This window comes from Crocodylus porosus, unplaced genomic scaffold, assembly GCF_001723895.1.
Source record: "Crocodylus porosus isolate Cpor-Errol unplaced genomic scaffold, CroPor_comp1, whole genome shotgun sequence".
Lineage (NCBI taxonomy): Eukaryota > Metazoa > Chordata > Crocodylia > Crocodylidae > Crocodylus > Crocodylus porosus.
The window spans coordinates 26,109,418-26,134,463 of record NW_017728910.1 but is presented as its reverse complement, the minus strand read 5'-3'; the positions used below and the strand labels follow the sequence as shown (position 1 = coordinate 26,134,463).

At 54.8% G+C, this 25,046-nt stretch overlaps 1 protein-coding gene across 1 annotated transcript in view; it reads left to right on the top strand.

The window, feature by feature from the left end:
• The first annotated feature begins 7,707 nt into the window (after positions 1 to 7,707).
• The window catches only part of P3H2 (prolyl 3-hydroxylase 2), a 20,190-nt gene continuing 2,851 nt past the window's right edge, over positions 7,708 to 25,046 (top strand). Inside the window, exons 1-12 of the mRNA XM_019532910.1 lie at positions 7,708 to 7,885; positions 9,310 to 9,499; positions 13,665 to 13,796; positions 14,811 to 14,953; positions 16,916 to 17,005; positions 17,636 to 17,676; positions 18,040 to 18,134; positions 20,563 to 20,690; positions 21,422 to 21,517; positions 21,608 to 21,758; positions 22,640 to 22,757; positions 23,968 to 24,043. Coding sequence (XP_019388455.1) covers positions 7,808 to 7,885; positions 9,310 to 9,499; positions 13,665 to 13,796; positions 14,811 to 14,953; positions 16,916 to 17,005; positions 17,636 to 17,676; positions 18,040 to 18,134; positions 20,563 to 20,690; positions 21,422 to 21,517; positions 21,608 to 21,758; positions 22,640 to 22,757; positions 23,968 to 24,043 — 1,338 coding nt within the window. The 5' untranslated portion in view covers positions 7,708 to 7,807. The remainder of the gene's footprint in view (positions 7,886 to 9,309; positions 9,500 to 13,664; positions 13,797 to 14,810; positions 14,954 to 16,915; positions 17,006 to 17,635; positions 17,677 to 18,039; positions 18,135 to 20,562; positions 20,691 to 21,421; positions 21,518 to 21,607; positions 21,759 to 22,639; positions 22,758 to 23,967; positions 24,044 to 25,046) is intronic.

Below are 25,046 nucleotides of genomic sequence, written 5' to 3'. Positions count from 1 at the left end.
GACCCTTGCAGCAGACTCTTCCTCCGTTCGGGGCAGTCCTGGGTCTCCCATGACTTAATGTCAATGTTGCATTTGTTTCTTGCGTTGGCCATGAGGACATCCCTGAAGCACTTTCTCTGCCCAACTCTTGAGTGAGCTGGGAGAATAAAACCTGCTTTGGGAGTCTGGAGTTTCGTAGTTTCATAGTTTCTAGGGTCGGAAGGGACCTGAGCAGATCATCGAGTCCGACCCCCTGCCATGGCAGGAAAGAGTACTGGGGTCAAACGACCCCGGCGAGGTGTTCATCCAGCCTCCTCTTAAAGCCCCCGAGGGTAGGAGCCAGCACCACTTCTCCTGGAAGCTGGACATCCAGACGATGCGACCGGCTCAGATGTTGGATGATCTTCTCCTCAACGCTCGTGGCGTTTGCTTGCAAGAGGACACCTGCGTTGGTGCATCTCTCTTCCCACCGGATCAAGAGGATCTTCGACAGGCAGCAGCGATGGTACTTCTCCAGCGACTTGAGGTGTCTCCTGTACGTTGTCCGTGTCTCAGCATGGTGGGCATCACGACTGCTTGATAAACCACGCGCTTGGTTTTGGATCTGATGTTGCTATCTTAAAACACCTGTTTCCTCAGGCGGCTGAAGGCCGCACTTGCACATCTTGAGGCGATGTTGGATTTCTTCCTAGATGTCAGCCGTCGGCAACAGCTGGCTTGCAAGGTACGGGGAATACTCAACGTGCTCCAGAGCCTCACCGCGGATCCAGATTACCAGAGCTGGGGACTGCTCGTTGATGCAGGACCTTCGTCTTCTGAACGTTAGTCCCATTTTCTTGCGTGCCTTGGTAAAGGCGTTGACAATGGCCTGGAGGTCTGCTCCGAGTGAGCACACACGACAGCACTATCAATACATACGCGCTCAGTGATTGAAGTTGGGGTGGTCTTGGTCTTCTTGCCCTCTGGACCTTTCCTCTAGCTCATTTCCACAGCAGACAGCAAGGCAATGCTCCTGCTGGAGAAGGACCCCTCCATGAGAAAGACCGTGTGCTCCGCCGCAGAGAGGTTGCCCGGGTCCTCTCCCCTTGGAGAGATTTCCCCCCAGCTGGGACTCTTGTATTTTCAAACAGCTTCAAGGCATCCCCTCTCCTCCAAAGACCCAGCACTTCCCTGGCCCGCGTGTCAAGGGGAAAGCGGCGCGTTTGCTGCCTTTAAGCTCCCGATTCGCTTTGTGTTCGCTGCCTCGCGCTCCTCGCGGGAGAAGTGGCTGTGTGCATCGTTAACTCCGCTCCATAAATGCAACCAGGAAAGGAAACACGAGCCACCCGCTCCATTGCCCTGGGCAGATGTACCCGTATATCAGATAACTTCTGGGGCCCCTGCTAAACCATTCGCAAGGGGAGAAAAAAGCTGAATTCTCCAGTGGCTGCCCCAGTCTCCAAGAGGGTGAGGAGGACCAGGGTTGGGGGGTTTTTTGCTTGGGACTGCCTGCTTGGATCTGAAATGCCTTACAGAGACTGGACAAAGTAGCTTGATGGCACTGGTCCATTGGAGCAGCGACATCTCGAATGAAGGGGGGGAGTAAAAAGCAATATGCCACAGATCCTGTCATTAAATAGAGAGTTGTGACACTTGGGTGCAGGAAGGCAGATTTAAGATGGGACAGGTTGCATTTGTTCTGGCCTCTTGAGTCTTCTGCTTTTCCGTCTGAATGCTATTCTCTTATCACAGAGGAGCCTATGAACTTCATGCCTGTAAGCTCGCAACTGGGAAAGAAATCGTGGAGAGCAGCTGCTTGGCAGACCAGGTTCTTTGGGTAGATGTGATATCTTTTATTAGACCAACTAAATAGTGAGAAAAATAGTTCTTTGCAAGCTTTTGGGCACGCACATTTGCAAAGAACTATTTTTTCCAACTATTTGAGTTGGTCTAATAAAAGAGATCAGATTTACCCAGAGAGCCTTGTCTGCCTGTGTCCTTAGGCCAGCATGGCTGCAACCTGCACCCCTGTAATTCTGCTGGCCTGTTAAGTGGGGGGTGTATGTGTACAGGCACATGCACTCAGTACTACACAGTAATAATCCTCTACAACACCAAGAATCCAGCGATGGAAAAAGTCCTCCTTGTTCCCCACCTGCCGCTGGCGACCCCATGCACCGTCCCCCGCAGCCACGTAACAGGAGGACGGTGGCAGATTTCTGCAGGTGAGGGATCCTCACCTGAGCTACAGCGTTATTCGTGCCTACGGGGCTGGGATGCCGCACCGGCGGCGGGTGCATCGCTGTCGAGTCTCACGCCAGTCCTCACGGAGGAGACGGTCCTCTGCCTTTGTACAGCACGTAGCCTTTTCCTGGCGGCCTGATCCCGTAGACGGGTGCTCAGCATGGCCACTGCTTCCCTGGTGCAAGTCCCAGTTGAAAGCACTTGCTTCAGGATGGGACCGAGCTCGTCACCGCTGACGCTGGGGGAGCGCTCGGGGTTATGTGGCTCACCCGTGTTTTACGGCTGCTTTTGAATTCATTGCAGGACGCGGTAGCAGCCAGCGCAGCGATGAACCTGTATGCTATGTCAGGCATGTTCCAGCAGCAGAGTGGAACGGCTTTGGCAGGTCTACCGCGAATACATGGGAAGAAAGCAAAGCGTATTTATTTACTAAGCCTGGCTGGTTGCTACATCGAAATTACAGAAGGCCGGGGGATTTAGACTGGCTTGCAGAGGAAAGATGACTTGCTTGTATTGTGATGAAAACCAGAGGGACCGTGAACTGTGGCTGAACTGTGCACAGTATATTGGCTCGCTTGCCGTGCAGCGCAGGGGAGTGTGGCGATGTTTCTCGGGGCAGGGTTGTTCCTGTGGAAGGAAACCATCCAGCTTTGGTGCCAGCAGGAGCACTGTCCCCATCCCCAGCCTGGGCTGCGGCCAACACCCCGTGCCTCTGAGGGAGGCTTAACAAAACCCTGACACACATAGCAGCAGGAGGGGGAAAAATTCAATTCTGGCTGCATGTGCAAAAGCATGGGAAGATCCCATAGTAAAAAATAGGCGTCGCTATGCCTAGATCATCCCCAACCCGTGGCTGTCCCGGCTCTTCTTGAACACCTCCAGGGATGGAGAGTCCACAGGATGCATCTATTCCCCTTGCCTCCCTGCTCTAGCAGTGAAGAAGTTTTTGCTGAGATCCAATCTAAATATACTTTGCTGCGACTTCAGGCCATTGCTGTGGTGCCTTTTAAAGCAGGACCCTGTGCAAATGCACATGGATGATGCTTCTGGATGCTTATCTTGCTGGGGTGATCTAACCCTTGGGCAGGGAGCTCAGCCTGATGATCTCGCGATGTCCCTTCTAGTCCCAAATGTCTATGAAATCTGTGAAAATCACTTGGGCTTCTCTAAACCAGACCAAGGGGGACTGACTGAGCCAACTAAGTTGCAAGACAGAGCTGGGGGTCGGTGCATGAGCAGAAAGCCAAGCTGTCACTTCCTTGTAGACGAGACGAATAAATGGGAGAGCAGTGCCTTTCGGAGGGAGAGCCGTGGCTGCCTGCCCAGCCTGACGTTACGGAGCTAAAAGGTTTGCACTCAGGGATGCTCTGAATGCCACTCGGGCATTGCTTGGCCTGGGGGATTTTGCTGTCGAAAAAGCAAAGCTGGATCCTGTTCTGCAATGCCATTGGGCTGGAGTTTGCATGGTCTTTTCACGGGCGTTGGAAAGTGCTGCTTCTCAGGGTGGATTTGGGCTGAGACGGGGTGATTGAAACAAACCCTTCAGGTTGGAGTTTGGGTCTGTTGGGAACTGGGTAGCCTCTGACTAGATGGGTGTCAGTCCCCCAGCCCATGCCTGGGTGCCTACGAGAGCAGGATTCAGGCTGTTTTCTCACCGAGCGCAGCAGGACCGACAGAGCCCAGGGATGGCACCTCCAGAGTTGGCTCCCACCATCTCCCTCTGACCTGTCAAGAGGGTTTCTCAAGTTTTGTCCAAACCCCTGTGAAATATCTGGACTGGAAACTCGCCGCCAAGGAGAAAGGGTTTTATACTGCAGCAAGGGAGGCTGAGGGGAAGAGCTTTCTAAGTAGAAGCATGGTTCAGCCCAGGGAGGCCCTGGAGTCATAGAAAATCAGGGTTGGAAGAGACCTCAGGAGGTCTCATCTAGTCCACCCCCCTGCTCCAAGCAGGACCAGCCCCAACTGCATCATCCCAGCCAAGGCTTTGTCTAGCTGGGCCTTAAACACCTCCAAGGATGGAGATCCCACCACCTCTCTGGGTAACCTGCCCCAGTGCTGCACCACCCTTCTCATGACAGAGTTTTTCCTCATATCTAAACTCAATTTTCCTTGCTGCAACTTGAGCCCATTGCTCCTGGAATACACCTCCATGCCTGGAAGCTTTTCGCAGCAGGTTGGACAGACATTTGAATGGGCTGGTTTAATCAGGGCCTCTTCTGTGGTCCTGCGTTACCTCTTCCCCACGACAGCAAACATGTAGACAAAACTCTGAGCTCCCCCAGCTCCCTCACCTGAAGGCTGGGAGGATGGAAGAAAGAAACTGTTGTTTTTCCAACTTTTCTGCAGTGGAAAGCGGCTTAATTACTGCCATAAGTGGGGCCATTTAAGTAGGTTGATATTATTTTGCTCTTGCGGGCAGCATCTGCTTGCCACCGCGATTGATACAAAAGCATCACTATATTTTCTCAAATGAAGGCGTAGAGTTTTTGGAAACCACCTAGAGGACTTGGATGCCCGGTCTCATTAAGGGATTGATGTTCAGATCAGTCAGGCGTCAATATAAATCTCAGCCAATAAATCCTGACAGCGCCAGAGATGTTTCCACACTCCCCCAGCACGCCGCACTGTAACCCCCTTGTTAGCTCCCCGAGCTGTGTTTGCATTGACTCTAATCTAAATATTCCTACAGCACAGATGAAAGAGGAGTGCCATCCTTTAAGGATTTCCTACCCGCCATCCGAGTGTCCCGATGCACTTCGTAGCACGTGCCCCTGCCCTGCTGCTCTTGGGTTAAGCTCCCCTCGCTAGCGAGCTTGTTTGCTGGCAAATAAACGTGCGCAGAAGCTAGCTTCACCTCCTGATGCCCTTAGCAAGCTCCAGAGGAAATCCAGGGCTGTACCTTCTTAATGGGTTTTTGTCGCTGGGAAGGTTTGAGCACAGGGCCGCGGATGGCACCCGATCCTTTCTTTGCAGCCAAGATTCGTTCCCACGAAGCCATAAGGGAATGTTACCTTGCAAGATAAATATTCCTCTTGAGCCAGCTTTGTGCTTTCCCAAACCCTGGTGAACCAGACACCCTGTGCTACAGGGGTTGTCGCCAGGCCGCTTGAATGCCTGGCCTGTTTTCGGAGCCCCTGGCGGCCTGCTCCAATTAATGAACGAGAACAGGTTTGCAGGAACTCTGTCTGAACCTGTTGCTTCTGGAGAAATCCTTCCAGGCTGGTCGAATGCAAGGCTGCTGCTTCTATCCAGCTCTAGGTTGCTCCTGCCCAAGGCAGCACAGGTCATGGAAACAGTGCCTCTTTGCAATGCTCCTTCTGTAACCACGTGCCTTCTCTGGAGCCAGGAGGCCTCTGGCTTTGCTAACTATGTGGCCTCAAGACCAGTTTGCCCTTCTCAGGGTAGTAAAAATAGTGCAGGCCAACTCATGCTGCCTTCCCCAAGGTTGTCCCATGTCAGGGGGAAGTTTGGGTCCCTGCCCCAAGCCAAGAAGCTGCAGTTATCCCTTCTCACCCAGTGGCATCCTCAGATGGAAGGCGCTGTCCTCAGGGGACCTTGTGGTAGCTTCTGAGTGGCCAGGGATACAGAAGTAGTATCTGCACTGAACAGGTCTGATCTGCAAGCCAAAGGGCTCTTTCCTGCCATAGGATGGGCCGCTGGGATGCTGGAGGACTTCATCTTGCGTGAAATAGCTGTAGAGAGTGGCCACACCTTAATGGAACAGGAGCAAAATTAGGCAAATCAGAGATAATCCTGCCGTGGGGTGGCGTAACTTTAAGCCGAATAACAAGTGCTTTAAGCCACTTAAAGTGAGGTATTAACTTGAGGGCAATCCAAGTGGTAAGAGCTCCAGGCGCTTAAACTTCCCGTGTAACAAGGCCCAGGCTCCCAGGACCGCACGTTTCTTGGTAGAACGGAGCCCTCTTTCACCCGCCCGTGGTCAGGATTGGGTCGGTTTCTAAGTGACAGCATGTCGGGTTCCCCGCCAGCGTGGACACACGTGGGGTCAGCAAGCTGGAGCCCCATTTTCCATTTGCATTTCACAGCTGCAGCCTCGCAAGCTTTCGTCGATTAGTAGTAGCTCCCTAGCAAGGAGGAAGCAGGATGCTCAGGCGGATCGCCGTGCCTTCCGCTACTCAGGGCATCTCCCCACAACCAGCTCGGCCCCCGGGCAGCACGCTGTTTCTAGCCGTGCAGCTTGTTCCTTCTCCATTATGGAGGTTCCAGCTTGAAACAATTTGCTAGCATTTATAAATGCTGAGCAAATGGACTGGGCATGAGCGGTGTGCCCTACCCGTGGCTGTGAAACCATTATAAGCCATGCAGTGGCAATGTATCAGCCAGTTGGACACTAACCATGGATTAATCATTTCACATCTGCTGCTCGCGTCATACACCAGTTCCGTGCATTGAGCCTTGCTATAATGCATGGCCCGTCACCTAAAGCAGGGTGGATGTGGTGCAGGCCCATAGCATAACCTGGATACAGACAGGGGTTGTTGGGTAGATTTATGGGGGACAGATCCCTTGGGAACTGCAAAACACAACAGGGATGTAACCTCAGACTCAGGCTATCCCTGCACCTATGTTGTCTGACAGTGGAGGGATGTGACAGAGGAGGGGTTAGTCCTAGGCGCCTGCTACACGTGACATACATTACCCAATTAACTGGTGAATTGTGCAATAGATTTAAACTGGCCACACATGCAAAGTGATTATTACCATGGGATAAAAATGACTGTCCAGCTACAAAATGAGCCAATCAGCTGTAAAATTCATTCTTGTATATTGACCTTATAGCTGGTGTGTATCCAGCTTTAATTGGAACGTGTAGCAAGGCCTATACACACCTTGTCTCATATGATACCCTTCCTCTAAAGCATCTGATGCTTGCCACTGCCAGAGACAGGCTGCCGGGCTAGACAGACCTTTCGTCTGACCCGGTGCAGTGACTCTGCCATCCCGGAGCCCTGCTCTGGCTGAGTCAATTCACGACACCTCCCCTTGACCAACATCACCGGCCGGAGCACAGACCAGGGACGCACGATGCTCCCCACGCTGGCTGGCTGGTCTGGGAAGCTGAGCCGTTGCCAGCAGACAGGACCAAAGCAAACAAGCGGATGTGGCTTCCCATCCCGTTCCCCGCCGGAGTCTGTCCAAGTGGCAGGCGGTTCGAGCTCAGGCCCCCCCGGATGCTGTGCTAGAGCTCCCTGCTTTCGTCTTGGTGCTGGCTGCGGTCCATGGCGGGCTGCTGCTCTCTCACGGATGAGTAACATCTTTGGAGAGCCGATGGGGCTTTGTGGTCTGTCTGTCGGGACGGCTGGCATGCTTCTCCATCATGTTGTTACCAGGGGGTTTCCCTTTGCACACAAGCATGTGCTAGAAACACCTGCCTGGCGTGACGTGGAAAGACAGGCTCTCCCCCTAGTTCAGCAATGCAACGCTCTGCATCCGGGTCGGGGTGACCAGGAGCAGGGCTTGTTTCCGGGCTGTGTCACGGGGCGCTGACCGCCGGATGCTTTTTCTCTCGTTGTAGCTGAACAAGCTGGAGGAGGCGGCGGATGCAGCTCACACCTTCTTCCTGGCGAACCCCGAGCACCTGGAAATGCAGCAGGACATCGAGAACTACAAGACCATGGCCGGGAAGGCCACTCTGGTTGATCGAGAGGCCAGGCCACACATGGTGAGTTTGAGAAACCGGCTCTCCCCAGGCTGGCGAGAAGGGCAAGTGTCAGCCAGACTGGGGTTGGGGCGAATCGGAAAGGTACATGGCTGCAATCAGTTGAATTTGCACCAAGCTAACCCCACGTGCCCCATTACCTTATTTTTTCGCATACCAGGCTCATGTTTCACCTTAAAATTATATTATATTGGGGTCTGGGTCTTAAACGAGGAGGTTGACTCTTGGGTTAAAGGGGAAAATCTATTTTTTTTCCTTGCTTCTGCCTTCTCCAAGCAAGGAGCGTGTCTGATTTGGAGGCGCGTGGTATATGAATGAATACGGTGGTTCAGGCATCCTCCATCCTGTGCCCTGTGCTGGTCACTCCCCCTTTGGGGAGCTCCTTCCTCCCTTGCTCATTGCTCTCAGTGGCCTGGCGTGATGGATTGCTTCATTACCTCTGCACACATTGCACAAGCTGATTTACACATCCTGGCTTGTGCACACTTATTTGAGGCCAGATTCTCCAGTCTGGAGGAGCTGCATGTGGCACACACATCTGATTAGGAAGCATAGGGAGGGCATAAGAGGGCTTCATCATACCCAGCCCCACCGGCATGACCCTGGGGGTGCGACAGCAGCCCCAGGTACCGTTCTTGCAGCAAGGGATTGCCAGGGTGCTGGGTTGTCTCCCCTTCCCAGCCACCTCGCCTAGGCGAGATGCCGGAAGAGGCTGCAACATGCCATCAGGGTGATGAGCCACATCTGAAGCGGTAGGACCTCACACTATTCCCAGTGCCGCCTCGTTGCACCCAGGATGACTCTGGGGGCCTTGATTTTATCCAGAGAAGTACAGGAGAAGCCAAAGCAAATTCATCTGAACTATACTCCAGTTTATTGGGATGTTATTCATCAACAACGTTATGATACACAGCAGAGAATAGAGACCTGCTCACTACTGGGTGGCGAGGTCTCAGGGTCCTCGATACCCATCCTGATGGTTTGAGGCATCCCTTTGCCTTTGAGTGGCAGAGATGAATACGGTTCAGGTTCAGATTTCTGTATTCTCACCCATTTCTCTGAGATAATCTCTTGGCCACTTGAAAACAGAGCAGGGAAACTGAGTCACGACCCACGACCACTGTTCGTTCTTGGGATCGCCTGATAGCACTGGGTGTGATCACTGGCCTAAGCATCCCTTGAAAGGGTCCCCCTCCAGCCACATCTTGCATGCGCTAAGTGTTGTGCTTCTGGGATTGGGGTATCTGGGAGGAGAAGGAGGAATGTCGTGACACATCCAGCATGGGAAAAAAAGGGGGTGAGGGGTGTTCAGGAAACCCCAGCAGCTCGGGCATTGATTTACTGCCTTCCCCCATTGCCTGCATCCATGCACGTGTGCTCCAGGCTGCTGTTCTGCCACCTCAAGGGCCTGCTTGGCTTCTTTGCAGGAGGCCTACAGCGCGGGGGTGAAGCACTACGACAGGGAAGAGTACGGGCCGGCCATCGAGCAGCTGGAGCGAGCCCTGGGGGAGTACTACACGGCCGACGAGGAGTGCCGCGTCCTGTGCGAGGGGCCGCAGCACTTCGAGGAGCACGAGTTCTTGGACTATCAAGCCGACCTCTACGAAGCCGTCGCAGGTGAGGTGTGGGTACTCAGGTCCTCCGGAGAGCAGACCCTTCCCCTCCCTGCAGGGACGGTGACCCCCGGGCATCCCACACGCGCTGGGGCCCAGAGCTGCTCCTCTCTTCCTTCCTCCCTGCCAGGGCTTGCAAGGGGGATGAGCTGTATGGCTAGGAGAGGGGCTGAGAAAAGTTCAGTGCAACAAAAGCAGGTGCTGCCATCACAGAGGACCCACTAACGACCAGAGACACGGTGCTGTGTTGGCTTTGCATGTCCAAGCAGTGTGAAACGGGGACGCTTTCCCCATACGCCGCCGTGCTTGGCTTTGGCAGCACGGGAAAGTGCGGCAATAGAGGAGAGTTTGTCTGGCCGTGGCAATCTCATCTCTCTGCCGTCTGGCTGGCCGCCCCGAGACCACCGTGCGGTCTCCCAGAGCGCCGTCTTTCTGCCTCTGTGGCAAATGCTCCCATTCAGAGGCAGGTTGGGCTTTATTTTTTGCCTGCGCTCATTTGCTCCTACAAAGGCAAGGGCCTAATTGAGACTAATGAGATGGGAAAGCACTGGGGCAGCAGGACGGAGGCCTCTTTGTTGAGCTGTTTGTTTATTTAGCCATTTCAGGAAAAAGATAGGGGGCCATTTTTGGTATTCAGCCATGCAAGAAAAAATGAGGAGCGCCCGAGGCCTCGGCTACCGATGTACTGGGTGTGGGGAGAAGGACGTCAGCTAAGTGGGGGGAGATTGTGCTACTTACCAGTCTGCACCTTCAAGCAGATGCAGTTACAACCTTATAAATATGCCCCAGGTAGTATAAGAATACCAGTAAAACCAGTGCATATACCCTACTGGGATATTAATGCATGCAGATTTCTTGTGCTGATAAGCTTTGAGTGCAGCCAGCTGCCAGGTTAAAGCCACAATGTGCACGTGTTTGTGGCCAAGTGCAGACCTGCATCCATGCTGTGGGGTAGTCGAGGAAGATCTGTGCTTCCCCCAACCCTGGAACAGGCAGCCGGAGACCAGGAAGACCGAGCCCCTGCTCGTTTCCAAACAGAGGGCTCTTTGAGGGTGCAGCTCTGTGCCATGTGTTTCAGTGAGGCAGATCTGCTCCGATGCAGCCGGCAGCAACCTCCTTCAAAGAGAGCACCGGCAGGGACTTGCTCCCCGAGCACCAGGCCAGCCCCTGTCTCTGGTCCATTGCCATCATGATGCAAAACTGGTCTCAGTGGGGGCAGATGACGAAGAGCAATGGACTCAAATTGCAGCAAGGGGAGTTTAGGTTAGATATTAGGAAAACCTTTCTCACCTGCAAGGAAACTCTAAAGAGCACAGCCCATCTGACCTGCGGTCTCGCTGCCAGCCAGCCCCAGATGTGCTGGTGCTTCCTACGGCAATATCTGCTGGGAACCAGGCAGCGCACCACTGGCGCTCGCTTCACGGAGGCCATCCCACAGCCACCCAGTCCTCGTGGCTTGATATAAATCTGTGGCCAAGCGGTGAAAGGGGTTTCAGCCCATTACCAGTGCACCTGCAGCAACAGGCTTGGTCGAAGCTGCAGGGCGTGGGAGAAAAAAGAGCAGGGTCCAGATGTGTCTTGGCTACTCTCAGAGATGTGAGGGGCAGCTCCATCTCCTATCCTGAGCTATTCAGTAATGCTGACTTATTCAGTAAGGCTGTGACACGCAGCAGCGTTTTTGGGTGTAGCCGTGTTGGTCGAAGGACATAGGCAAGCAAGCTTCTTTGGGCAGATGTGATATCTTTTATCACACCAACTGAGTAGGTGAAACAAAGTTCTTTGCAAGCTTTCAGGCACAAGCCCCCTTCTTCAGGCATAGGGAGACACTTCCCCCAGAGCTGGCTGCATTTCAGTGACTCCTTTGCAGATGGTCTCCATGCTCATAAGTAGGCATCCTGGTTTTCTCTGATTTAAAAGCATCCCCAATTTTCAGTTAAAAAAAAGTAATCCCAAATCCACATTTTTCCATGATCCTGCCCAGAGCAGGGTGGGGCAGGACCCAGTGATCTCGCGAGGTCCCTTCCAGCTCTAAACTTCTGTAAATCTGTGTGAAACACCACTGTATGTGTGTGTGTGTGTATATACATGTGTGTGTAAATATATATGTATGTGTGTGTATGTGTATATATATGTGTGTGTAAATATATATGTGTGTCTCTGTATGTGTGTGTGTATGTGTGGGTATATATATATATATATTAGTGGTGTTTCATTTAAATCACAAAAAAATGTGGATTTGGGGAATATGAAAATTGGGGATTTTTCTTAAATCGCAGGAAACCAGGATCCCTGCTCATAAGGTATCGGGGATAACCACAGTTAGCTTTTGCTGGGGCATTTCAGATGCAGGATGCCGGCACGGGTTTGACACGGAGCCACATCCTCGCTTTGCGCCTCTCTGTCCCGTCTACGATGCCGCGCGTGTGCGGAGAACCGGGCGCCTGCTCCAACAGCCCTGGGAAGCCCCGGAGGGGAGCCGGGACCGCCCCGTGTTTCCGCTGGCTTGCCCTGCGCGGTTCAGGGGCCAGCTCTTGGCAGCTCTGGGAAGCTCTCTGGTAGCAGAGCACATGTTTTTCTTTCAAGCCCATGTTTGTTCCTTAAAGACGTTCGCAGTGTACAGCGAGCAGAGTCGATTTGTAAGTACATTGCAGCAAGGGCCCCAAACTGGAATCAGATGTCGGCCTTGGCTTCGGAGCGCCGCAGCTGACACAGCGCGCACACTGTCTACTCCCACCCATTAGAAAGCTTGTTGAAGCAGATGTTTGCCATTCATTTTTACTCACCCAAGAGATTCGTCCTCATTAAGGAGCAATTAGTATAGGTGCTCTGCCCGTAGCCTTTCCACCACTGCTGCATATGCTTCTATGAGGGGCTCGAATGCTTGCATTTAACTTCCCAGCCTGGCTTGCTACCTTGTTAATCCCAACACATCACAGACATGGCGTGAACCCAATGTTAGGAGTTACATGGCTGCAAAGGGGATCGTAGGATCATAGGAAATCAGGGCTGGAAAGAACCTGAAGAGGCCCCTTGATAATTTTTTTTTAATCTTCTATTTTCCCCCTCTTAAGGGGGAAAAAAGAGGGAAAGCCCTAGGGCTAAAGCAGGCTCTGATCAAATCAATGTCATGGGCTGCAGCTGAGCAAAGAAAAAAAGGCTGGAATTGAGTCTGAACTGCCCGATGCTTCCTGTGATAGCACATTATTCTCCGAAGGGACGTGGTGCAGGAGCAATGACAAGTGGGTTGAACAGGTCCCAGGACGATATGTAGTAGAGAGCCACCTCTTCTCTAGCCCTTTTCTGATGGACTGGATGAGTCCAGGGACTTTCATGGTTCATTTGAGCTGGTGTCCCTTTGCTCTGCTTTGGCTCTTGGGATGTAACAACTTGAGTGAGCTCCCACTCTGGAGGGGTATTGCATTCATAATCAGGAGCCTGGGGGACAAGACGGATGAGGAAAGCTGAAAGAATTAGCATTATTTAGTCTGGAGAAGAGAAGACCGAGGGGGACTGAATAGCAGCCGTCACCTCCCTGCAGGGGGGCTGCAAAGGGGATGGAGCTGGGCTGGTCTCAGTGGGAGCAGGTGACAGAAGGAGCAATGGACTCAAGCTGCAGCAAGGGAGGATGAGGTTTGATATTAGGAAGAATTTTTTCACTAGGAGGGTGGTGAAGCACTGGGACAGGTCACCCAGAGAGGCGGTGCAATCTCCATCCTTGGAGGTTTTGAAGACCCAGGTAGACCAAGCCTTGGCTGGGATGACATAGCTGGGACTGGTCCTGCTTGGAGCAGGGGGGTGGATTAGATGTGACCCCCTGAGGTCCCTCCCAACCTCGTTTTCTGTGATTCTATGAATGGTGCCTGGAAAGCATGCAAATGCAAGCAGGGCAATGAATGAGCCCATGACTGTGGTTGTTACAAGGGAGGATGATGGGGACCTGGCACTGTGCACTGAAAGCTTGGGTCCCTCGGCTGCTGAGCCTCTCCAAAGAGAAGCTGAGCGCTCAGCACCACAGAGAATAGGGCCATGCATCTGTTTCTCTTGAGTTTCCATGTCACATCATGGGGAATATTATCTCCCTGAAGCCAGGAGTGGGGGGCTGGTTCCTTCAGGGCTTGGCCATCAGCCTTGTGATCTCCGAGCCCCTCGTTGTCCTTTCCCCTCTGCAGAACATTACTTGCAGGTCCTGGCTTGCAAGCAGGACTGCGTCCGAGACCTGGCCACCCGGCCCGGGCGCATCTCGCCCATCGAGAACTTCCTGCCGCTCCACTACGACTACCTGCAGTTTGCCTATTACAGGGGTAAGACCCGGCTCCCCTTTTCTGACCTCTCGGGGTTGGCGTGGGGGCTTTTCCTCCTGTATTTGGGAAGTGAAATGTTCCTGCTGAAGGTGTGGGACATGCGGGCCAGAAAGCAAAGGGAGTTGCTAGACATGGACAGCACAGGAGCCCTGCGTAGCCTTCCTCTCCTAGCGGATTTGCATCTCAGCGTGGGTGCTGCTTTACAGAAAAGCACTTACTAGCTATAACCCACCTCTCGGTCTCCAAAATGCACAGGGCTGGCTTAAAAATCATTAGATTTATTAATGAGTCATGGGATTTGATTCTTTTCGAGGATCAGGCTTGGAGGGTCACTTTATTATTATTATTCCAACAACCAAAGGTGCTAGAAAACATTTAAATATATATATATATATATATATATAATATTTAAGGAATGTAAATTCAAATAAATAAATATTGGAAGTTTTAAAATGATGATCAAATATTTTTTAAAAAGATGGGCTTTTTATGTGATTACGTGAGTCCAGGAGCTGGGACTTGAAGACAGGAAGGGTACGATCCCCCAAGTTGGCAGCACCATCAGCGTAGTGGTGTGGTCATGTGTCTCTAATTAAGCGGCATGTAGGATAAAGACCAGGTTCTGCTAGGAAAAAAACAAGATGAATTGCAGGGTCCTACAGATGCTTGCGCCCACAAGCCCAGGGAAGGGGGGAAAGCCAAGCTGTCAGGCCTGTCCGAGAGGTATAAATCACACTGAGACCTGGCTCATGTCTTGTGTTCACCAAGGAGACCCCCTTTTAAATGCCCCTCGATATTCTTCCCCACTCCCCAACTCTGTCCTTAACTTGCTGCACGACGGTAGCGTCAGTCCTCCGTGCCCTGTCCATACCAAGACAAGCAAAGACCACGGGGAAGAGCTCCTGCCATCCTCCTTTCACACTTGAGTCCAGTAGCACTGATGAAATCTCTTAGCTCAATAAAGCCATGAAGCCTCTTCTTCCTCCCCTAACCCCCTGCTGTCTTCCTCCGCAGTCGGCGAGCACACCAAAGCCCTCGAGTGTGCAAAATCCTACCTGCTCTTCCACCCGGACGACCAGGACGTCTTGGAAAATGTAGTCTATTATGAGAGCCTCTTGGAAGACAAGGTGGACCCAGAGACCATCGTCCCCAGGGAGGTGAGGATCAATGCAGCGAGAGGATCCCCAGTGGCCCAGCGCCTCGCTGGAGCATCATTTGGAAGTTGCTTAATTAGTGCAGCAGCCGAGTGGTTTTGTGCTGCTGTCTGTGTGGAGGAAAGGGCAAGAGGGCAAAGGGGCGCGTGGTGTTCACACCCAACGTGAATCCAGATTAACTGGCAAAGCTGAGTGCAGGCCTCTTTTTTTCAGTCCGTGTAATGGGGGTAAAATATAACCAGCCCTGGCAGAAGCGATGATGTGATGTGCTTGCGGGTTTGCAGGAAGCTGCTTGGGAGGGGAGAGATGTAGGAGTAATGTTGTAAAATATTTCCCCGAGGGCAGTGACTGAGGTCAGCCTTGCTCCTGAGTCATTTAGGGCAAGATCGGACACAGTCTGTGGGGTGGGAACAGCCTTGCCCTGGCTGTGGGGATGAGCCGATAGCTGTTGTGTGATCAGCATGGAAACAGACCTCCTTCTGGCCTGAGTCATTTTTATCTGTGCTTCAGGGACTGCCTTTCCCACCACGCAGACATGAGAAATCATGTCCTCGTGGGGCTGCACCCACCCCATGTCGCAGCGCTGGGGAGGGCCTGGGCTCTCCATTTCCTGGGGAAATCCAGGATTCAGGAAAAAAGTTTCTGTTCTAAAATGGAGCAAGTTTAGATGTAGTTTCAACAGCAGCAACAGCAATCTGTGATGATGGCTGGAGCTGGACTGGTCTCAGTGGGGGTAGATGACAGAAGGAGCAATGGACACAAGCTGCAGCAAGGGAAGTTGGGGTTGGATATTAGGAAAAACTTTCTCACTAGGAGGATAGTAAAATACTGCAACAGGTTTCCCAGAGAGGTGGGGGAGTCTCCATCCTTGGAGGTGTTTAAGACAAAGCCTTGTCTGGGATGATGTAGCTGGGGCTGGGGCTGTATGGAGCAACTGGTTGGACTAGATGTGACCTCCTGAGCTCCCTCCCAGCCCGCATTTCTATGATTGTATGATTTTATATCCCCTTGCAGTTGAGGAGCATTTATCTTTTATAATTTTATCTTTCATGATTGCCTTACCCATGGGTTTAGAGTTTGTATGTAGCATTTAGATTATGCAGAGTTTAGCTAAAACATAGGTTGAGATGAAAGTGTAGATATGTAGAGTTTATATTATGGTTTGTCTGAGCTGGTTTAGATGGGGCTGTTCCTCCACAGCCAGAGATCAAGGAGGAGGGAGCCTGGCTGTCTTGCAGTGCTCAGGATCCTTGCTTGGGCGGCTGCATCCTCGGTTCTGGTCCCTGCCGCCGAGACGGATCATGCATTTTGCGTTAGACAGTCATTAGTAATGGACAGAAATAACCCAGGTAGCGGGGACCCAAGCGGCATCCAGCCCCAAGGATCAACCTGGGTCTGCCCAGGAGCAGGAGCAGAGCAGCGCCCTGATCCCTGGCAAGCACAGGACGGTCCTTGCTCTCTGAAGACCCTGGCGCACTGCATGGAAAAATACAAGGACTGTTAGCATGAGCAAAATTACCGTATTATCCTGCATACCGTATACCCCCAAGTAAGGCGCACACCTTGTTCTGGAAGGCAGAATGAAGCAAAATAGGATTTTTCCAGGCTGAATGCTGGCCCCATGGGGCAGGGGCAGAGTCTCCTCTTCAGCATTACTTCCTCCCTCCTTGCAACACCTGCTGCTGCATTGGCAGAGCCAAAAGCTGCTGCCAGTTCAGCAGGAGCTGAGAGGAGGAAGGCTTTATTTGCAAGGAAAGAGTGAGTGATGGATGAACTCTGCTTTTCCTGCATGTTCAGCGTGGAGCCAGCTCCAGGGAGCTATTATAGCATCCCCCTACCTCCATCCCAGCGTGGAAATCAGCTTAAAACCCAGAACCCCATTTGAGAAGGAATTTTTTTGAGGGAAGGGTGCATTGCTTGGGCCCTCTTACACCTGCGATTGCCTTCTCTTCTTTATCCTTTCAGGAGGCTGCAACGTTTCTGAGATGTCACAGGCTGGAGTCTCACCTGCTAAAGATGGGTGCAGCGGGCCTGGGATTCCTCTACACGGAGCCGGTAACAGCAGGGACCCCCCTACCACGAGTGCTTGTCACCGGTGGTGTCATTCAGGTCTCCTGTTCCCATCAGCAAGGCCAGGCAATGCAGGGGGAGCAGGGTGCGTTAAACGAGCAATCCCAGCTTGAATCAAGGTGTCCTTATAGGCACGGCAGTGCTGCTGAGTGTGTCTTCACTGCAGAGCCCCTGTTGCTGCAGGCTGGAGATGGGAGCTGAGGCAGGAAGAGGCTAAGTGACAGAGTGGGAAATCCGGATGCATTTTTGGGGGGAAGCACTCACCTCTGAGCACCCTGGATTTGTTCTGGTTCCCAGCCAGGCAGCCTTGGCCCGTGGTCTGAGATGAGTCTGGACCCTGAACCTAATGTGTTTCAACCCCAGAAAGTGGAAGCTCAAGCAACAGGACCCCTGCTTCAGCCTGCTTGGGTGGAGGAAGGTGTGCGCGTGTGTGCGAATGAGCATGTGCAAGCCAGCGCTAACCGTGCAATCAAAGCCTGCGCACTAGGACGGGGCATCCCCATATGTTCCCGGGAGCCAGAGAAACCCAAACCTTTCATTTCTTCCCCTGAAACGAGCTCCTCCGTCTGCTCTGCTCCTTCCCTCCAAGACCCCAGCCTCTCCCTCTCGTTGCAGAACTACTGGAACCGGTACGGGGCCCGGCAGGATGAGCACAGGTGAGCCGCACACCCCTCCCCACCTTGTTTTATGAGCTTTTGGGTGCACGAGGATGGTGTCCTGCAGCGGGGGCTGCGGGGGGCTGCGACCAGGTCTGTCCGCTGCCTCTGCCCCACTGACCTCCACCACCCCATTGCAGGCGCTACGTACGGGTGGGCGTCTTTATGGTCTCATCCCCAAGCTCCCTGCTAACATCAGCACACCCTCATCCATCCGGGAGGGATGCCTCATTGTTCATGTTTCACGGATGGAGGGGCCCAAATCTGTGCAAAGAGCCGAGTCCCTGACCCCTTCCCCAAGCTGCTTCCCCAACATTTCCTGAGACCCACAGGGAACTCACCGGCGTCCCTTTTGTCGCGCAGCGTCCCCTCCAGCGTCAGCAGCGAGCCGGACGAGGGTCCCAGGCTGGTGATGGGCAAGAAGCCAGCTCCCAAGATGGACCGAGAGCTGCGGGAGGGTGAGTTTGCCCACGTCCGGGAGCCGCCGAGCTCCCCGCCGGTCTGCAAGGCAGGTCTGAAATGCCCCAGGAGGAAGCACAGCCGACCCACTGCTCCCTGCCTCTGGCCTGGCCAGCCAGGAGGGGATGGATAGGTCCACCCTGGAGCTGTGCTAGGTGCACGCCGAGTCCCCCTCCCAGCTTCGGGCATGCTTGTTAGCTTACTACATGGCTGTGTTGTCTCTGCCAGGATTCAGCGTGTGTTCGGGGGTTGAGCTGATCCAGCGTGCCCCCTCCCTACCTCTGCCTAGCACCGTCCATCCCCTGAGCATGGTCCCAACACCCTTCCTCTCCTAATGGGATCAATGCTTTCCCTGTTCCCCAGGGTCATCCGGCCAGGGACAGCGGGAACGGTGAGGCTTTGAGGTTTCCTAGCTGCCCTCTCTCCCCCCCAGCCCCTTTCCTCCAGTGTGAACCAAATGCATCCGCAGTCCCGTTGTCCCCGATTGCACGTTCGCCCCCCAGAATTGGGGCAACGGGGGCTTGTGTTGGTCTTGCAGGTCCCCCCAGAGGATGCTTTTGGGCTGGCTCGGCATGATTTGCACTGGTTGAGCCCAGTCCAAATCGCCCTGGCTCCTGATTTCCACCTCACGTCAGAATCTGGCCCTTGGTGGCATCTCGATTTAGCCAGAGCAAACACCCGTGCCCCTGCGGCCCATCTGGCCTGTCCTGGTATACACGTGGCCTCGGTTCTTGGAGCATCTCCCTTCCTGAGCGACCTGAGCCCCGGCATGCCGCAGAGGCCAAGGTGTCATTGGCGCTGGCGAGGCCTTTCAGCGGGGCTCCCCCACTGCTGGAGCTGTCATCGGGGCCTGGCCAAGCTCACCCCAAAGTGCAATGCAAGGATGCGGGTTTCCAAGCGTGGAAATGGGGGATACAGCCACTGAATTGCAGCTTCCTGGACCATAAATGCTGGAGGCTGCAAGGGAGAGAGGAACAGGGAAAAGACCTTGGTCGTACCCACTTTGCGCCCCCTTCCAGCCTCCGCGTGACACAGGGGACCTGGGCAGGATGGGTCTGACCCATGGCAGGTCTTATGTTCGTATGAAAGCGCCTGGGGTGCACGAGCTCCGGACCGTGGGCTGCCTTCCTGACACATCTGCATTCACTATGGATATTGCCAAGCAACAACGCCCACCATGAGGGAGGTCATCCCCCTCCAGACACCTAAATCACCTTTGCAGACCATCCCGTGGGCGAGCAGTGAGCTCCTCGCACAGTATCCTATGTCCTCTGGCCGTGGACGCTTCCAAGGCCGGAAACGAGCTGCCGTCGACACACACGCAAAGGCTGAAGAGAAACGCTCTGCCGCAGCGCTGCTTCCTCCTCTGTACTGCAGCTTTGTAACAGCAGGCGCATTTCCCAGGATTTAAAAGCATTTTACCTTCCTCCCCGAGCAAACATCTGGATTGAGTTTCTGGCGCGGTGTCCCGCTGGGTTTCAGCGCTCTGCTTTGCTGCTGGGACGAGTGTGGCATCACCCCTCGAGCACGCGTGAGGCCAGGGATTCTTATCAGGTCCTGGCTCAGCATGCAAAAAATTCACCTCTCTGCCTAGGTCCCAGCAGAACCGGGGGAAAAGCAACCCAGGTGATGCCCTTGTCTCTCCCACTTCTTCCCCGTGGCCTGCTCTAGAGCACCGGGACCAAAGGACAAGGGCTGGAGCGGACAGTTTTGGGCAAAAAAAGTATCCTGGACTTGAAAAACTGGTTCCAGCCCCAAAAAGTCTTAAAAAAGCCTTCAGCAGCAGGGCAGAGCAGATCAGAGGAGGAGGGAAAGCCTGGCCATTGCCCACAAAAAAAGGCTGACCCCTTGAGTGCGGGGCACGGCCCCTGAGTCAGACTTTAATTGCTGGAGGCTGCAAGGGGGAGAGGAAGAGGGAAACCCTGCTCCCCCCCGTCAGCCTCTGCTCTCTGTAACAGGAGACTGGGGAAGACGGACCTGGCTCCAGTGGCAGCTCTTAGGGTCTCCCGGGGCAGGGGAAGGGGCCGGCTTGCAGCGTCGGGGTCCCAGGACCCCTTCCCCCGGCCGAGAGCCCACGGGGCGAATCCGCGCAGCGCCCTGCACGCGAGCACCGACCACGCCGACGGCGATTCGAGAGCCCGGGGCTGGGAGCCAGGCCCGGGGAGGCTCCCACCAGATGCGGGCGGGGGGACATTTCGGGGTCGGCTATAAAATCGGTTTACGTTGGCCACCATTCACAGAGCCGGGGAACGCGGGGGCCGCATGAGATAGTGGAAAATGTGGAGACCCTCGCTGGGTTTCCACGGCCTCCGTCGGCGTGGCTGACCCCCGGCCAGATCCTGCTGCGCCTTGCACGGCGGGCGAGCCGTGGACGCGCGCCGGGGTGACTGCAGCTGTGTGCTCAGGGGGCTGTTTTTGTGCCGGCAGGGGGGCCTCTGCTCTACGGCCACGTGAAGCTCGTCTACAACTCCACGCAGCTCAACGGCATCCAGCGCGTGCTGCTGGACGGCGTCCTGTCCGAGGAGGAGTGCCGCGAGCTCCACCGAGTGGCCACCGTGAGTAGCCGGGAGTCCGGGGAACAGGGATGGCCCCCAGGCCCGGAGGGCTTCCACCCCAGTACCCTGCCCCTGGGCCAAGGCACCGTGCCCCTGCCTCCGCGTGGTGCAGGGGTCCGCGCGCGCTGGCACGCGCGGTGGTGGCTCGCAGCTGCCCGGCGCAGAGCTTGGACGCCGACGTGGTTGCCGTGCAGACCGCAGCTGCGCCAGCCTGTGTCCCTGCCCAGGACACCTTGCTGCGGTGGGGGGCCCAGCACGTTGTCCACCACCATCGTGCAGGGGCAGATGCACCCCCGCCACCTGGATTTTTTTTTCGTGCTGTATGTCTTGGCAAAGGGACTAGGGAACCACCAAATCTCAGATACCACAGCCCAGGTTGAGTTCAGGAAGGTTTCAAACTAGCAAGAGAAATGAGATTTTGTTTTAAGCAACGTGTTAACTGGTGGAACTCATCGCCACAGGAGGTAGGAGAAGCTGAGCCAGGTCCAGAGCAGGACTAGATACATCCCTGGATGGTAGACATGGCAGCCAGAGGGGTTTCCCTTGGCATCTCTAACCCGGCGCTAGCAGATGCCAGGAGGTAAAGAGGCGGCAGCCCGCCAGCAATGATAGCTGAGCCCATCGGGCACCATCAGCGTCGTTCGTGATGTGGGGGCATTTGAGGAGGGGGAGAGCAGTGATGCAGATGGCTCCTGTTGGGGCTGTTTCATCCCCCTCACCCTTGTCTGCAGGGCATCGTGATGGCTGGCGACGGCTACCGCGGGAAGACCTCGCCTCACACCCCCAGCGAGAAGTTCGAAGGTGCCACCGTCCTTAAGGCTCTCAAGGTGCGTCACGCCAGGTGCCGTGAGCGCCGCCCCCCCCCCCCCCCCGCCAGCCCACTGGCTCGCTCACCGCGCGCCTCGGTTTCCCCGCAGCACGGCTTCGAGGGACGCGTGCCCATGCAGAGCGCCCGCCTGCTGTACGACGTCAGCGAGAGGGCGCGCCGCATCGTGGAGTCCTACTTCCAGCTCAACTCCACGCTCTACTTCTCCTACACCCACATGGTGTGCCGCACCGCGCTGCCCGGTACGGGGCGACGCGCTCCGGGGAGAAGGGCAGAGTCCAGCCCAACGTGCTCGGGGCGACGGCAGCTCGTCTGCACCCGGGAGGGCCCTGGAGCATCTCCTCCCCCTCCTCCTCATTTGTCGTCCCCCCATCATCAGTTGTCACACTCCTTAATTAGGGGAGGCTTGTAGTTTTCTCGGTGGGCGTGGGCCCACGGGTCCCTTGGTGCAACCGTGTCTCCGGCCACGGCAGGTAGCAGGTGCTTCAGAGCGGGGGTCAGCAACCCTCCACGAAGAGCAGGCTGGATTTGTGCGCCTCACCTCTAATGCATCTTTCACGAAGGGCAGGCCAGGTTAATGCACCCACGCCCAGCCCCACCCGGTCACCATCCAAACACCTTTGGTGCACGGAGCTTTCCAGTTCCTGAGGAAGGGGCAATGGCCAAGGGGCAAACCTCAGCTTCGTATCCCATCTCAAAAGGAGGGAGGCTGGATGGCGAGACTGGAGTGGGCAGAAGAACCGGAGATGGGGGAGCAATTTTCCCCTTGCTCCCTGCTCGCCAGCTGCAGGCCGCCCGGGTCTCATAGCTCAGCTGTGGGCTGTGCCAGTCCCCTCCGGCCTGCCCAGCTCGTCTGCGTGACCCCCGAGGGCAGGCTTGTGCTTGCTGAGCCAGGTGATATCTCTCTGCAGGCCATAGGTTGCAGACCCCTGCTTTAGAGGAACAGGATACAACCCCGTATCCTCTACTGAGTATCTTAAGCCTCCAGCCCAGATTTTCCCCTTTTCTCCCATCGCCTTTGGTTCCAGCTGACGGCCAGAGCGGGTGAGGGGTCTCGGGAAATGTCCCATCTCATCCCACCCATCCTCCTCTCCTCTCCTCCTGTCCCCACGGTCCTGCCTAGGCCAGCAGGAGAAGCGGAACGACCTGAGCCACCCCATCCACGCTGACAACTGCCTGCTGGACCCCGAGGCCAACGAGTGCTGGAAGGAGCCCCCAGCCTACACCTTCCGGGACTACAGGTAGGCATGCCGGGCATCCGCAGCTGCGTGGGCAAAAAGGCGTCATCCTAGCCAGGTGCGACTGGACGGGCCCAGGGATGGGCTTCTTGCACAGATTGCACCGACCTCTCTGCCTCGCCTGCAAGACAGCCCTAAGCGGGGGGGCTGTTTCCCAGAGGTCTCTGCAAACGTGGAAAATGTTTACTGCTCTTCGCTTAAATCTTGCTAATCGTGCAAATCTTGCTTCTGTCTGATCTGAGCTGCTCAACCTGATGCAACTTCCAGGGACGCTTCTCCAGGTATTGCTGCCACAGGTTCCCCAGTGAGTGACGACACTGGTTAGAAAACAGATAGCCTTTCCTCCCGGTTTTTGCCTAGCTAACATGGGACCGATGCCAGGCTCCACAAACCCAAAGCTGTCCTGCAAACAAACATCTTAATACAGGCATACATTGTGTGAAGGGTCCCGCCACGCGGATGCACACAGGTAGATCGTATTCCTCCCCCGTGCTTTCAGATTCAATTTCCACATCCTTTGACTGTGGAAACCAAGTCACTCCAGGGGTTGTGCCTGGATGGAGGAGATCGCTGCATGGAGGGTGTTTGCAATCAGGCTTTCCCACCTGACTGACATGTCCCAGTCCTCTCAAGCATCCTTGTGACATCCCCAGATGAACCTGATTATCCTAAGGCAGCCGACGCAACCCCCCACCATGGTGCCCAGGTCGTGAGACCGGTCTTTCTCGTAAGATATTGGCCGGTGGGAGGAAGGAAATGTGTCCCTTGTGGGTTTAGATGCAACCCAAAGGAAGCAGGTCTCCAGCAACCCCCAGTCCCAGCACGTCTCCCCCCTGCAAAGACCGCCCAACCCTTGCAGGACAGGAGAGAACGGAGGCACTAAAGCACTCGTTCTCAATCATTTCAGACAATGCCAGCTCTTCGTTTTCACTCCTTTTTTGCCTGCAAAAAATAGTAGAGCACCTTTTTTCTATTGTGAAAAACACAGAAAGACCCCAATACTCGGTTTAATCTTGTGAATTAAGTTTGCACACCTCACAGTGCTGACACTGTGCAGCACCCTCCAAAGGATCTCAAGGCACCCCAGGGTGCTGGGGCTCCCCGGTTGAGCATCACTGCCCTAAACTATTACGAGCCTGAGTCGAACCCGGCGGCCAGACATGCTTCCCGCGTCACCGTCACGGCTCCTCACCGTGCCCTCGTCTCCTCCTAGCGCCCTGCTCTACATGAATGCAGATTTCGAGGGAGGGGAGTTCATCTTCACCGAGATGGACGCCAAGACCATTACTGTAAGTCAGCACTTTCTGGCTATAGCGTTTGCGAGCTGGTGGCTGGGTTTTGTTTCCGTGCAATGCCCGTGCCTTCCCTGAGGATGCTGGTGTCGGGCTAGGGGGGCCGCGGTCCCCTGGGAATCACCATCCGCACGGCCTGTCTTCTCCATAATGCCCAGTGCAGGCATCGCCATCGGTAGCCCCGATGATGGTTAACATTTTTTAGCAATAAAGTATTTTTTAATTAAGGTATGTACATTTTTTTAGACATAATGCTATTGCACACTTAATAGACTACAGTATAGTGTAAACATAACTGTTATATGCACTGGGAAACCAAAAAATTTGTGTAACTTGCTTTATTGCGGTATTCGCTCAAAAGTGGTGCAGAGGTGCTCGGTTTCTTGGCCCGCTTGCCCCTGATGTTTTGAAAGTGCAGCTTGGATAAACACGTGGCTGGGCTGAGTTAGTCAAAGACCATCCCGCCTTGAGCAGGGGCTCCGCTGACCCGTCTTTTCTATTTTCCTCTGACTCTGTCCCCCCAAGATTCAGGTCTGCTTTCCAGTAGCAGCCTCTGGTCTTGGCTCTGTTGGTCTGAGGCACAACAGGTTAAAGATCGCCCCTTCCCGAGCCGGTCGCGATGCTTCCCGGGCTGCAGGTTCACTGAGCTCTCGCAGCCCCTCGCGGCCAGACGCGCAGTCACAGCGCGGCAGCTCTGCGCAGAGCTGTGCGATGCCCTCTGGAAACGTGTCGCCGCAGGGCTCGGGGGGCTGCAGGGGTCTGGCCCGCTGCACTCCCCCCTCCTCGGGACTTGGGAGGAGATGCGGAGGGACCTGGGCTCACTGCAGAAGGGAAGACCGAGGGGGATTGAATAGCAGCCTTCACCTCCCTGCAGGGGGGCTGCAAAGAGGCTGGAGCTGGGCTGGTCTCAGTGGGGGCAGATGACAGAAGGAGCAATGGGCTCAAGCTGCAGCAAGGGAAGTTGAGGTTGGAGATTAGGAAAAACTTTCTCACTAGGAGG